Source organism: Myotis davidii, unplaced genomic scaffold (genome assembly GCF_000327345.1).
Source record: "Myotis davidii unplaced genomic scaffold, ASM32734v1 scaffold395, whole genome shotgun sequence".
Classification (NCBI taxonomy): domain Eukaryota; kingdom Metazoa; phylum Chordata; class Mammalia; order Chiroptera; family Vespertilionidae; genus Myotis; species Myotis davidii.
This window is the reverse complement of record NW_006287904.1, coordinates 172504-188351: the sequence shown is the minus strand read 5'-3', so window position 1 is coordinate 188351 and position 15848 is coordinate 172504. Positions and strand designations below refer to the sequence as shown.

General features: G+C 37.1%; 1 protein-coding gene across 1 annotated transcript in view; it reads right to left on the bottom strand.

Moving 5' to 3' along the window:
* RBMS3 (RNA binding motif, single stranded interacting protein 3) overlaps positions 1 to 15848 on the bottom strand; it is a gene marked incomplete at its 5' end in the record, with an annotated part of 205768 nt that overhangs the window by 34595 nt on the left and 155325 nt on the right. Inside the window, one exon of the mRNA XM_006759645.1 lies at positions 9468 to 9515. Within this exon, the coding sequence (XP_006759708.1) occupies positions 9468 to 9515 (48 nt within the window). The remainder of the gene's footprint in view (positions 1 to 9467; positions 9516 to 15848) is intronic.

The window sequence follows — 15848 nt, the reverse complement described above, 5'->3', positions numbered from 1 at the left end:
GGCTGACTTTGCACCTCCCTGAAGGTCCCACATCCAGTGCATCTGGTGGACAGATTCAGACCATACCAATTATAATTCTACACATCTACAAGTGACACACTCAAGGGGCAGACTCAGTGAGCACCACTGAAGCAAGTCCTTCTCCATAGGGGTGTCTCCTACATAACTGCTTTCCCACTATAGTCGTAGCTGGTCCTCACAGCCAATTGGCCTGGAGGTCAATTCCTCTCAGTGACTGCCAACAGCAATCAAGGCTCAACTACTGTACACACAGCCCACACAAGGGCACACCTAGAATGCCCAGCTCAGGTGACTGGGGAGGTTCAGCCACTGTGCCCTACAGGACACCTAAGACACAAGACCACTCTACTAATTCCATGACACATAACAGCTCTATCTAATATATAGAAACAAACACAGCGAAGCAGCCAAAATGTGGAGACAAAGAAACATGTCACAAATAAAGAAATGGAAGCAAACTACTGGATACAGAGTTCAAGGGACTTAGTGAGACTTTCAAGGATCTTAGTGAGAATTTCAAAGACATGAAAAAGGACCAGTCAGAAATTAAGCATATACTAACTGAAATAAAGAATAATTTACAGGGATTCAACAATAGAGTAGAGGATTCTGAGAATCAAATAAACAATTTGGAATATGAGGAAGCAAAAATACCCAATCAGAAGAGCAAAAAGAAAAATTAATCAAAAAATATGAATATAGTGTAAGGCACCTATTGGACAACTTCAAGTATACTAACATTTGCATTGTGGCAGTGCCAGCCAGAAGCAAAAGAGAGACAGCAAGATATTGAAAACCTATTTTAAGAAATAATGACAGAAAACTTCTACCTGATGAAAGAAATTGACTTACAAGTCCAGGAAGCACAGAGAGTCCCAAAGAGACCCAAGATATACTATAATTAAAATGCCAAGGGTTAATGACATTGAGAAAATCTTAAAAGCAGCAAGAGAAAAGCAGTTAGTTACCTACAAGGGAGCACCTATATGACTGTCAGCTGATTTCTCAACAGAAACTTTGCAGGACAGAAGGAAGTAGCAAGAAATATTCAAAGTGATGAATAGCAAGGACCTACAACCAAGATTACTCTATCCAGCAAAGTTATCATTTAGAATTGAGGGTCAGATAAAGAGCTTCATAGAGGCTTGATGCATGAAATTTGTGCAAGAGTAGGCCTTCCTTCCCCTGGCTGCCGGCACCGGGTTCCCTCAGGCCACCAGCAGGCACCTGGGACCCGGGCTTCCCTCACAGCTCTGGTTTCAACTAGAAGGTCATCCAGGAGAATGTCCAGAAGGCTGTCTGGTCTAATTAGCATATTATACTTTTATTATTATAGATATGCATTACCTATTGACACAGACAATAGGGTGATGAAGGCCTAGGATGGGGAGGGAACTGGGTGGAGATAGGAAATGAGGGGAATAAGAGGGACATCTGTAATACTCTCAACAATAAAGATTTAAAAATAAATGAATACAATTTTAAAAAAAGAACTAAAAAGAATGTTGGTAATAGTATAGATTTGGAATATTTATGAAAATAAATTGATTAGAAATAAGAGTGAGCATACTACAGCCACATGCCAAATTCAACTTGCTGCCAATTTTAATAAGTAAAGCTTTATTGGATCATAGCCATGCTCATTTATTTACACATGGTCTGTGGTGGCTTTTGCCCTAAAAGACTGAGTTGTGTAGTCATGACATAGACCGTATGGCCGGCAAAACCTGAAATATTTTCTATCTGGACCTTTACAGAAATAAAATTACTTGATTAGAAAATAGGCATATGATTTTGTATCTTCCTAGCCCAACTCCCCATCACCACCCCTCAGAAAAATGGACTAAATAACAGTGATGTTTATATACCAGAACAGTCTATTTGCTTAACCCCTCTTTGGTTACCAGTTACTTGAATAGAGCAATGAAAATTGTGGTCCCTCAGACTTCATTTTGGTAACAGAGGGATCGATATCAAGGTACCAGCAGGAACACAATAACAGCATGCACAAGCCTGTTTGTCAAATATTTGTATAAATATCATGTACAAAGTCCCATTCTGTGTTTTATGACAGTTCTTTATAACCCTATCCTCTGTTAGATCCCAGGCTCTTTGTAGGCAAGGAAAGCATCTGTGATCTATAGCCTTGGTTCCTTGCAGCACTACAGGAGCTCAGAAAATATTAGTTGAAGGAATACATAGTAAGTAGAACAAAGTCTCCCTTATTAGAACTTATTGGAAAGAAAAAAATCAATTAATTAGCACACTTAAACAAATGCAGTTTTGTAATCAAAGTAGATGCACAGTATTTGAGCAAAGAAATGAAACCGATTTTCATGCATGGCTTGTGGGAACACATAACTCTGTGTCAGGTCTTTTACAGTAAATACAATTTAATGGCTAATTGTTGCTAATTGGAGGTACTAATGGTCCTAATGTTTAATTAAGAGATGGAAATCGTTTGTAATTAGCACATGGTATCCATGAAAACAGATGGTTAGAGCTGAAAAAATAGTTTTGTTCTTTGAAGTATTTTAAACAACTCCGCCCATCCCAATTATGAGAGTTTTATAAAGTTCTCACCTGAGAAGAGGCGGTATAAAGATAGGCTTTAACCAAACCTTTCGTAGAGCATCGCCAATTTGGAAAGAGTGAGGCTTTCCAATGCAAAGTGATGCTATGGACTAGCAAATGCAATATGGAAAAACTGCCTACTATTTTAACAGTGAATTTTGCCCTAATGGGGGCAAAATACCTCTGTAAAGGACTTCATTTGCAGAGCATAATTTCCTGACTATGCCACTGAAGGACTTCACATTCAACCACACTGAATGAATCTGCATCATGACTTAAGTATACTTTTTCTGTGAAATCTTGTCATGAAGTTGTATTGATAACACTGAATATCTTCAACCTATTTTAGCTGGTGTGCAGAAAGGATAGGCCAGAGAATAAATATATGTTCCAGATGTTCTGTGGATTCTTCTCATGCATTTTGGGGGGCACTTTTCTCATTTTTTGTCTTTTCCAAAAACAGATTCAAATTTTGAACTCTAAGGTTTTTAGAAAAGGTGAACAAATTTTGGTTCCACTTTGGTTCTCTGTCAATAGTTTTTGCTTGATTTCAGGATGACACCCTTCAAGGGAATTAAGCTTAAAGCAACTGAGATAAAATGTTGACAACATATTATTTTTAGTTTTCCTATGTGCCACATCAAATCCAACTATGAAGAGAAAAAAATGATGACTTAAAGATTTTTTTTAAAAAATTGCTTAAAATAGAAAGATTTTTAAAAAGTTGTAACTGTTGTGGAAAAGAAAAACCAAAAAGAGAACAGACTCTTGATTTTGCATGGAAAATGTAGGTAGTTCCAACCTCTGTCCTGTGTTCTTTAAATGAACTGGATAAGGTGTAGCTGGGACTTTGACAAGGAGAGGTAACTCCAGTGAAATAAATCAAAGACTCCCACTTACCAAACTTTAGCCACTTTCTCTTGGACATCCCCACCATGGCCTTTGCTCTATCCTTTATGAATTATTTTTTTTTAAATGTATTTACGGTTTAAGTATTTCTCTTAGACTTTTCCTAAGCAAAGTATTCCTTAAGCCATGCTTTTAGTGAACTTATTCTGTTATTCAAATATACATAAAAGTAACTATATAGCTGCTGAAATAAGAATAAAAAGTTTGGGGCCATGTACTCATAAATTAACTTTAAGAATCAAAGTAATACACAAATCACACTCTGAAAAACACTGATTTGAAACACTTTTCTGCCTTTAAGTCTATATTCCAAGTATTCTGGAAAGAACTTTGTACTTAAAAATTCTTCATAGGTTTTGTAACATCTTTTGGAAGTATGCTGTTAGTGATCCCCTATATTTGGGATATTCTCCCTGATAATTAGTCCATATCTTATTAATGTCAAAAACCAAGTAAAATAAGACCATTCCAGACATAAAAACACCCCATTTAAATAGCAGCTTAATTTCTTTAATCTTTGTCACCTTCACCTCCAGTCCACTTTGGCTACTTGTTCCCATGACCTTGACTTCGCCAAGAAATAGTTTATTATCCAAAATCTTTAATCCTAGTATTTACTCTAGGCCACTTCATACATTTCATTGATACCTCTTCTCTTTCTTTCCACTTTCTCCCTGTCTCCCATTGCCTATGGCCCTCTTTTCTCGTTCTGTTCATCCTATAAAGTATATTGATTGAATTTGTCACTCAATCACTCTTTTGACAATACTGTCACCACACATTGCCCTTTTTCTCACTCTACCCACTACAACCGTAGCTGAGGATTAATCCACCTGAATGCCTTTCTGGCTACTGATCACTACTGTGGAAAATTAAACCTCTTCACAGATTGGTATCACAAAAATTCGTAATCTGTAGCTTCAAATGGACCCCTAGTGCTGCCTTTCAAACTTTGTATGTATTGCTAGTTGGCTTTCTTACTCCGTAGTTTCCCAAAATTCTTTTCTCCATGACATCTCCCATTCATTCTCAGATGTCACTTAATGTCTCATAAAAACAAATAGTATTTATCATGTAGGGAATTCTTTGATTTCCTATTCCTACATTCACAAACTTGCATGCACATATTTCATCCTCTCCTTTTGTCCTCGCACATTCCTAGAAGTATCTGGCTTCCTCAGTGACCTTGCTCAATGAGTCATCCTTCCATGAATTACATCTTCATATTTTAGAACTCTTTCCTGGCTTCTTCCTATTATGACCAATTATTCCCCATCTTAAAAAGTAGTAAATCAATCAGTTTCATTTTCCATTTGTTTTTTCCTACTCTTCTTGAAAGCCAAATTTGTTTCATTTCTGGCATTTGTTACATGCACTTCCTTACATGCACTGTCTTCATTCTTCCCCTTAAAACTGCACCATCAGATTGACTAGTGATCTCTCTGCAACTAAATCCAATGGCTTCTTTTTAGGGCTCATCTTACTAAATAGGCTTCTTTTGAAATACTTTCTCTCTTTGGCTTCTTTTGGAAACATTAGATTCTTGATTTTCCTGCTATGCCTTTAGTTGTCTTTTCCAATCTTTATTTTAGGCTCCTTGTTCTTAAATTTCTTTTTTTTTTTGGGGGGGTGGCCATTTTTTTTTTCAAGGATCTGCCTACTTGCCTTTGTTCGAAGCACATTCCCTGGGTGACATGTCTTAATTCCAAGATGGTCACTCCAAAATCCACCTGTAGCTAAGAGCTATCTTCTGACCTCCAGACACACACATCCAAATACTTATCATCTCCATTTGGTTGCCTCATAGATACTTCGAACTCAATATGTACAATACTGAACTTGGCCATTTCCCTCTGTTGTATTAATTAATGTATTAATTAAAGTATTAATTAATGTGTTAATTAATTTAAGGGGGTTTTGGAGACATGTTCAGGAGGTTAGCTTAGGATGAGATGCCACTCCCCACTGCTTCCCTGGTTGCAAGTCTCGTGGGGTCCCTTAGAATTTAGGGATATCTGCCTATGGGGGATGGAGAGGGGTAAGGGAATGGCATAGGCATGCTCCCCTGTGGGATAGCATGCCTTTCCTCTGGATTAGATCCTTGAAAATGACATATCAGGCCATTGAATTGACAGGAACTTAACTCTTCTCCTTCTATCTTGATATCCATTTAGTTACTAACTTACATATTGTACTTCCTTAAAATGTCACAAATTTGTCAACTCTCTATTATCATTTCCACAACTTGAGCACATGCCAACTTGATTTCATGCTTGGACTCCTGAGTTCTGGATCCCCCCTTTTCTAGTTCTGTATGTCTCCAATGCATTCTCTGCCCTATATCTGGAGTGGTCATGTCACCCTCCAACTTAAAAACTTTTCGTGTTCATCTATTACCACCTGGATAAAGTTCACGTTACCATTTCTGATGATATGGCTCCAGTTTATTTCTCCAGACTCATTTTCTCTTCTCTACTCCCCATCTCTCATTATGTATCCCTGTCCTGTTGAACCATCTGTAGTTCCAAGAATTTGTCATACTCTGTACCCAAGAGTCCTTTCTGTGCTATCTACTTAGTCTGAAACGTTTCCGCTCCAACTTATTTTTTACTTGGTTAATTCCCATATACCCTTATGTCTCTGTTTAGATGTTTCTTACACTTTCAAAAACTTCTTCTACCGTATGTTAGTTGTTTCTTCTTTGTGCAACCATAGCATCTTGTAATAAGAATAGGTACAGTTGTTACTATAACATTTGAGCACTTATTTTATGTTAGGATCTGTTTTAAGCAAGCTATATATCTTAACTTGCCTAATTCTCACAATAGCCATATTAAGTAATTACTATTAATTCCTCAAATAAGCTATCTAAGGTACAGAGAAATTAGGTAATTTTCCAAGGTTCCATGACTAGTAAGTTACACAAGTAGTTTCTGAACTCAGGTATCTTATTGGAGAGTTTACAAAAGTGAACAGCATATATTTGTTCATATGGAAGCTCTGAAGACATTGTATTGTAATTACTATTTGTAACTAACTTCCTAATTGGATCTTAGGTTCTTAGAGGGAAGTTGCAAATCTAACACCCAATACAATAATGGCCACTCCCAATAAATATTATTTGAATAAAAAAAAGATGATATGTGACTCAGAGAGGAAAGATTCCTACAATCAGATTTGCCCTGACCTAGTCTCAGTGTCCACCATTGTGACATTTTGCTCTGAGAAAGACAAATGACTTGCTGTCATCTAGTCACCCCACACTGTTTCCTGTCTCCAAGAGTTTACATATCTTATCTCATTTCCCTCCTGAATCTTTCCCACTCTTGTCTAACCCATCAGCTCCTATTTGTTCTTCCAAATCCAGCTCAGAATTTTATTCCTGAGGGTTTCTGATCTTCTTTTCAGAGTCTAGATCTTAGTTCCTCCATATTTTATACACTTAACCATCACAAACAACATTATTAGACCATGATTTTTTTTTTAACCAGGGGTCTATTTTGTATTCACTGTGTATCCCCAGTACTTGAGTAAAGCACCTAAGACTCAGAAGGTAATCAATAAATATTTGATATATTGATTATGTCTCTGTAGATTACAAAGCAGATATTTTCAACTCTGATACATTATGATAATCTAGTGGGTTCCTACACTGTCAAAGAATTGGTTACTACTTGGGTTGTCAAATATTGATATACTGGGAGATATGGGAAGGAAATATGACAACACCTTTGCCTGCTTCACTTTCCTGATTTTCCCAAGGGTTGGGCAAAGGATACTCTATTTTTCAAAAGTCACTCACATTGTGCCCACCAGACAATTTATAAACATTTTAAAAAGGTAAGTTTATTTTCCTTTACAGGTAGACCAAAGAGGCCAAAGAACTCTGTGCAAATTTATCAGATGTCAAACCACCAATTAAATCTTATCAGGGGAAAACAACGGTAAAGTCCTGTAAATTGTTCTTGTTCCTGTCACTTCTATATTAGTGCCTTCTTTTGTATTCCACTGATGGGATCATAGCACCTTAAAAAAATATTAATGATAGCAATACCAGGGCTTTCTAACTGTTCTATGTGATTACTGTTTCTTGTTGCTTAAGCACACGCAAAAATGCCAGATTACATTTCTTAAGGCTCTACTTTAATTGAGTCATTTCTCAGCTCATGAAGTCTCAGTGGCAGCTGTCCATGGAATTAGGTGAGAACTCCAAGCCAGATGTTCTGCTTCAATTCATACGCATTGATCCTGACCCATGGCTGATACCTAGTAAGTGCTTTTGATGTTTTCATTGCTCTTGTGTGTCTCTGTGTGTGTGTTCTTAAAAGTGAAATCAGGACACCTAGTAGAAGGAAAGTTTCAGTTTCTGTCTTTCCTCACTATTAATATTGGTGAATTTTCAAGAATAGGTGCCTCTTGTTAAACAAAGATGCCATATGTTAAACCAAGTAAAGGCTATATTAAACAAACTATGCCAAAGGAAACACATTATGATATGGTAGGATACACACTTTGGGGGAAGATAAGTGATGTTTTAATTAATGACCATTTATAGAGCTCTTCAAAAAGAGCGAAGTGGACCTGGCTGGTGTTGGTCAGTGATTAGAGTGTCAGCCTGTGCATCATTGATTCCTGGCCCAGGGCACATACCTGGGTTGCAGATTTCATACCTGCCCCTCTCTCCCCCATCAGTCAGGGCGAGTGTGGGAGGCAACCAATCAATGTGTACCTCTCACATCAATGCCTCTCTCTGTCAAAGATCAATGGAAAAATATCCTCAGTCCTTGGGTGAGGATTAGAAAAAAAGTGATTTCACAACTGAAAGCTAACTCATTGTTTCTCAACTGAACTTGTAAGATGAATTTTCAGCCATGAGCACCATTAAACAAGTCCATCAGACATAAGGAAAGGATTGCCCTTGAGATGCTAGGTCAGGCAAACCCAGAGGCCAAGAGCATGCTGTTCTCTATTTGAAAACCGCTGCTCAGTGGCCATGCTCTACCCACTGATGGGCGCTCCTGGCCTTCATCTCTTGCTTTAGATTGTATGTCCTCATCATCTAATACATGAAAGGATCAAAGAGTTCAGAGATCTTTAGGCTGCCAGTATTTTATTTAGGTAAAAACAAATCAACAAAAGCAAAAAATTATGCCCATTACCCTCTTGCAAGAAACCAAAATTCAGAGTTAAGAAAGCACAAGATCTGTGCAATCAAAATAAAACCCCACCCTTTCACATACCCATCCCCTACTATAAACTGCACCACCAAAGTATATGAAACAACTTAAATATTGCTAATAGCAATCCTCAAGATGCGAATGTACTCTCAGATCAATCTCTGCCACTTTGCTGTACAAGTGGGACATTGACAGCTTCTCTTTCAATATCCAAAATACAATTTTTGGAACAAATCTGAAGTTTTGATTCATTCAACAAACAATTATATTGAGCACCTACTATGGGTGAGACACTACACTGGGTGTTGAGCAAGCAAAATGGGATGATTTTCTGATTTCAGAATTCTGGTCTCCAAAGCAGTGCTTCTCAAACTACATTTTATTAATTTGTGCCCTCCTTTGATAAACATAAATGTCCTCTCCCACTTCTCAGAAATTCTGATGAACTCTCCCACACTGAGACCCTCTGATACACAGAACATAGACTCCACATTCTGTGTATCCTTCACAGACCAAATGTCTTTGAGCTTTTACTTTTTATTACAAAAGCAACATATTTATTTTTCATACCCAAAATTGGACTGAACTATTAAATACATTTTTGAACCATGCTCTGCCCACTCCCTTTGCCCCATCCTACCCCCTCCCCCCCACCCCGGAACTGAAATTTACATTCCTTGTACCCAGCCCCATTGAGAATCACTGCTTTAAAGAGTTTTGGAGAAAACCAGGCAACTTCCATCTCTCCCCACCAATCAAGTCTGAAAGGAATTAGAATTTTCCTACCTGACACAACAGCTGGTGGAGTATCATAATCCTGTCTTGGGACTGAATCTTTGAATGAAAAGAGCATGAGAAAGAATGCAATGAAGTACAAAAGAAAATAAAACAGAATCTTAGCTCTACATCTTGGAAGTGCCCACTCACTGTATGTCATGAGGTTGCCTAACCCCCCTACCTCCAAGTTCTTCAGGCACTATGACCCTTACCCAGTTTACAGTGGTTACAATGGTCACCATAACCACCACACTGGACATGGTGTTAGGTTCCACCTGCTAGGACAGTACACTCCGTCCTAGAAAATTATCATCTTCCTCAGTCTGTCATTACTTTGGTCACTTCTATGGGGTATCAATATGAAATCTGTACCCTCTCTGACCCAAAAGTTCTACAAGGCAGCCCATCTAGAAGGGGCCCAGAGCACAATATGAAACCAAGTCCTGGAGAAAAAATAAAGAATGGAAAATTTGAGATCAATAAAAAATGTGCACATTTCCATACTCCATGGGGGCTGATGCATTTCGATCACTCAGCTTCGACTCTGATCCCAATGGTTGTCTGTCCAGACCAAGGAGTTTTGCCGGCTGGAGCAGTGAGAGCAGAGACAAGTAGGACAATCTACTCAGCAATGATTGCTGTCTTTTTCCTAAGTGTTGTAACATTGGAGGTAGCAAATATTAGGAAAAGACTAATTAAACCACATGGCATCCGTTTCAAAATTTAGGGTTATATGGGACCAAATAGATCTGTTTTTTTGTGTTTTTGGTTTTTTTTGAAAATGAGAAAGAGGCTTTGGTTTAGTAAATTTCTTTAGCCAGAGATCTAAAAAAGGAAAGTTGGATCTGGCCTATGGCTCAAGGCCCCTCCACCTCCCCACCCCCCTTTAAAAATGGAAAGTTCTAATCTAGCCCAATTCCCCTTGGAGGGGTAAACTGTGCGAAAAGACCAAATATCGATCACATTCAAATAAACTGCCAAAACACGGTTACATAGATGGTTCTGTGATACCCTTATTCCATTTATATGATCATTATTTCTTTAAAAAACTAAAATCTCAAACTTCCTTTTTCCATTGACTTGAAAACTTCATTTGGACTATCAGACATTTCTCCATTTAATCTCCTTGCCACAAAAGGAATATGTTAACCACTTTCTCATGAGAAGACAGATAAAAATATTGGTCAAAGATTCAAAAGCAAGTAAACCTTAGGCATGAGTCATTTTGCTTCTCGCAACAGGTATGTGAACTAGTGAATTGATTATCATCACCAAAGCTAGAATAAGTAGAATCATTTTTATAGGGTCTCCAAATATGTTCTTAAATAGTGGTAGTAATTCCTAGTTCCTTTTTAAAAACTGCAATCACACATTACTACAAACAAACAAACAAACAAAAAGTTAATTTTAAGATCATGCCACTAGTCATTTTTCCACAAATACACTTATATTAAAAATAAATAAAAGTAAGTCATGCTTATTGTTGTATACTTGGAAATGTATAGAAATATGATTAAAATAGGAATGACCCCCTAATCCCATCACCCAGAAATAACCACATTTGTTTTGTATTTCTGTAGCCTTATTTCATGAATATTTTTTCATGTTTGATACATATGTAAATTTACATCCTGCTCATAATGATAGCTCATCCTTTTCCTACTTGGTTTAATTTCTTATAACTCCATGTAGTATTGCATTCTGATTTGTGGATGGCTTATGGTTTAACATTCTTCTTCATTGGCTTATGGTTTAATCATTCTTTTTCATTAGACATTAAAACGAACACTAGCTTGAACACTTTTGAGGTATAAAGGCTTTAGTGTTACTTTAGAATATTTCCATAAAATAGCTTCTAAAACTAAAACTTATTGGTCAGTCATCAGAGCTGTTTTAAAATGTCTTGACTGTCCACCTTCTATCCAACTGGGACTTTTACAAATTTAGATCCCTGTCATCACATAATGAGAATGTTTATTCCTCACACCTTCATCAGCAATGCATATTATTTTTATAACTGTATTTAATGGATCAATGTGTGTATGTCTCTGTGTGTATTTGATTAAATTACTATTTATTTCATTATTATCTTTCCATGTTTTATGGCATTCTATTTCCTCTTTTACCAACTATATATTCACATTGTTTTTTATCTATTGGGCTCTTGTACTTTGTTGCTAATTTATTTGAAGTCAGAAAAAATATTTAAGCAGCAAAAACAATATTTGCAATTAAACTTTCATAATACTAGACTTTCACTTAATGCCTCTTCACTTTTTGTTTAAAGCAGGGGCACTCAAACTTTTTAAACAGGGGGTCAATTCACTGTCCCTCAGACCGTTGGAGGGCTGGACTATACTTTTAAAAAGAAAACTATGAACAAATTCCTATGCACAGTGCACATATCTTATTTTGAAGTACAAAAACAAAATGGGAACAAATACAATATTTGTACTTGCATGTGGCCTGTGGGCCGTAGTTTGAGGACCCCTGGTATAAAGACTACCTTCAAAGTTTATTTATCTTAGAATAAGACTAAACAAATTTAAAAAGCTATTCCCTTTTGTCTATATTTTCAGTCTTATATTTGACCGTTTTTAATTAATCGACACCTTTTCCTCAAAAACCATTTGAGGAGATATACTCATTGCCATTTGTGAATTTATGATATTATTTTCTACTCATGAGCCCATTCAACACTATGTGTTGTTCTTTATTACTCTTAGCCCTAATACTGATATGTAATAATTAAAAAAGATAATCTCTGAGCAAAATTAGTAATTCAACATTTTAGAGTAATAAAGGAGAAATGGTATGACTGAAAAAATGTCAGGGAACTACATGCACAAACGGAGTAGAATTACAAGATTATCTTTGTGAGTGGCTATGGTTACACCATGGAATCCAATGATGTCACAAATCACCAGTGGTTTGGAGAATACAAACAGAACTGCAGATAAGGAGCCTGCAGAACAAAAACTTTTATTTCTTTCAACAGATTCCGGTGACATTGTAAGCCACTGGTGACCACCAACTGAACAAATGAAAATGAGATAAGAAACTTGTAAAACAAGATTGTCATGCAATTTGGAGGTTCTCGTAACACAGTAAAATCCCCAGTGATTTTGGCTAAAGCTTACAATACAGTGATAAGAAATGGTCGTTAACAGGGCTTTGGTTCTATCCAGGGACTCCTATGACAAGAAAAAAAAAAAAGTGGAAAAGCTAGAAAATTCTCCAAGGTCAGCAGAGCCCTGGAATAAAACAGTTATTTTATTTCTTTTACATCTGGGAGACTCTATCTAGCTCAAAAATACGTAGAGAATTGAACAGTAAGCATTTGCGATGGCAAATGGTAGAGAAAGGTTAAACTACCTGGCTTCCATTTCAAAATTGGGGGTTACAAGGGACCAAATATATCTACTTTTATGAAGATGAAAAAGAGGCATTTCAATAAGCTTCTTTACCCAAGGATCTTAGAAAGGAAAGTGGGATGTGGCCTATGGACTAAGGCCTCCCCGCCCCCTCTTCTAATACTGGAAAATTCCAATCTAGCTCCAACTCCCCATTAGCCCTGAACCACTGCCTACTGTAGATCATTCACTGATCTCTCTCTGCTCTTCCCCTGGAGCCTATCTGTTTCTGGATGGAGGCTCCTGTCTTTATCTTGACTCATCACTGCTCACATCTTGTTTGCAGAATTTCAGTGAGCATAGATGTTTGAAAGCCTCTGAAGTTACTGGTAAGAGAGACACATGATCAGATAATTTTAGATTGACTGGCTGTGGCGACATGCTGGAGAATGGATTGGAGCCCATTGAGACAGGAAGCAGGAAGAGCAGTTAGGAGACTATGATAAGTAATCAAGTGAGACCCAGGGCAGAGCCTAGAAGTGTGGAGGAAGGGATGTATCTGACAAATGTCTATGAGACTAAATTGATGGGAATTGAAAAGTAATTGTATATGGTGCTGAGGGAGAAGGAAAGAGTCTAGGCTGAGTTCTAGGATTAGCATTTAACAAGCAGAGCATAAGGGCATGGATATGGCTTGAGAGGAAATAAAAAGCAGGAATATGTAAGTGGAAGGGCATCAGTGGGGAAAACACCTGGGGAAGCTAATGCGATTAGTTTGAGTCATGCTGACTTTGAGATATCAGAGGGCGATTTACATGAGACAGTTAGCAAATAGTTGGAAAAATGGGTCTAAAAATGTAAGATGATGTTAGCACTGAGGACTCAGATTTAAGAGTCTTTGGCATAGCAAGCAGAGTTCAAAACCATGAAAGTAGATGGCATGGCTTAAGGAAATCATGTATTAATGAGAAGTTAAAAAAATGGAACCCTGTCTGAGCAGCCTGTGAAAGAACAGAAGCAGCAATGGCCAGAAGAGTCAGAGGAGACCTAGGAAATCCCTGGGCAGGAGTCACAATCTGAGAGCTTTTAGGGCAAACTGGGTTCAATATTCAAATACAGGGAAATGTTCCATTAAGATTTAAATATTTAATTTATCTGAAAAAATTGGAAGGGGAGGCCACCGTAGGTCTGTATGCCTCTGTAGCAATAGCGACCTGGAGTCGAGTAGTGGCTGCCTTCCTTAGAGGCAACATCATGTTCGAGGCTGCCAAGGGTGCCACCTCCCCCTACTGTTCACCTAACTCTCAGGCAGAGAGGTTATTAGTATTGCATGAAAAATATCTCTAATTTAAGATGTCATCTTCACTATCAAGTATATTTATAGTACATGAGAGGTCAATGTAGACCAAAGTTGATTCTGTACTTCTAGGGTTTTTGCTTGAATCAGCCAACTTGATTCATTAATGTGACTTGGCTGGCCTCTAGAATTTTTGAGTTTACAACCTTGGAAGAGTATGTTAGGCGCTAAGGAAGTGGAAACGTGAAAAAGAAATGTTATGCCAAACGAAATAGAGTAGGCCAGTGTGTTGTGCTGTGAACTTGTTAATTTCCTACATCCCTTCTGGTGACTTGGACTAGATTCCTACCAGTTGAAGCCACTGGATATAGGCGGGTAAGGACAGCTCATTTGATAAGCATCTATCTGCCAGATTTCACACTGTATTAGGAATGTCACATATGTCATTGCATTTAACGCTGGCAATTCCCCAGGGATGTAAATGTTATTTTTCTACTTTGTAGGAGAGGAAATAAAAGTTCAGAGAGGTTAAAAAACCTGCCTAAACGTGCATAGCTAATAAGGAGCTGAGCTGGACTTTGAACTTAAGTTTGATCCCAATGTCCACTGTTCTTTCCGTGACAATAGGCAATCTTCCCAGCAATAATAAAATACATTGAAAAGGAGCAATAGATGGGAAAATCTGATAGCCACTCCACATACCAATCAAAAATTCACATAAAATGAATCTATGATGGCATGTTGAAGTACAAGAGTGACAGTTCAAGAAAAATGTATACCGGTATTCTGGCACTAGATATAGTGGTATTTTGTTGAATAAATCAACAAAGTAATATTGTTTTCTTTCTGCCTTTCCGGAACCTTATGAAATTTCAAACCTTTGCAAAACATCAATTTATACAAAGTTTATAATATACATAAACATTTTTTTTTTAGTACAAATGTGAAGGGAAAAAAGAATGGGAGGAAAAGCTACAGAAAATTTGGTATTAAAAATAAACCGCAAATTTTAAACTTTTGCTAAGAAAGGAATGGCATGTATATCATTCTTGAATAATTTGCCCATTTCCAGCTATGTAAAAATAGTGATCTTATACATACATGTGTTCTTGTTGAAAATGCTTAAATACTAATCATAATATATGTTATTGAATCAATAACTATTATAATCCCAAATCTGCTCTTCATGTTGTAGTTTACTTTTTCAATTCCCTAAAGGATCCAGTCCCTTGTTGAAAATGCTTAAATACTAATCATAATATGTTATTGAATCAATAACTATTATAATCCTAAATCTGTTCTTCATGTTGTAGTTTATTTTTCAATTCCCTAAAGGATCCAGTCAGATTCTCAATTAAACTTAGCTCTTATGTTTTTTTCTAGTTTGCAAATTTGAACTTCAGCAAGTCAGCTGGCTTTGCTTTTGATTCAAATGACTAGGATTTATAAAGTGTTTCTTGCTGGGCTTTGCATTATAACTCCCTCTCTTATCAGATTCCAGATTGTTATTCAATATAATAAGATCGCAATACTTCACTTATTGAGAATTTATGATCCCTTAAGGAGATTAAGGCTGACATGAACGAAATCAATAGTGGGCACATGAGAAACTTGGGGCCTCTCAACACTTCATGGAGTCTGTTTTGCTGGAAAATGAGCAAAGAAATGACAAATAATCCTTAACACAGTGCTAAAAGCTCCAGAAATATTATCTTCAAATTGTATCTCTCTGATGAACAT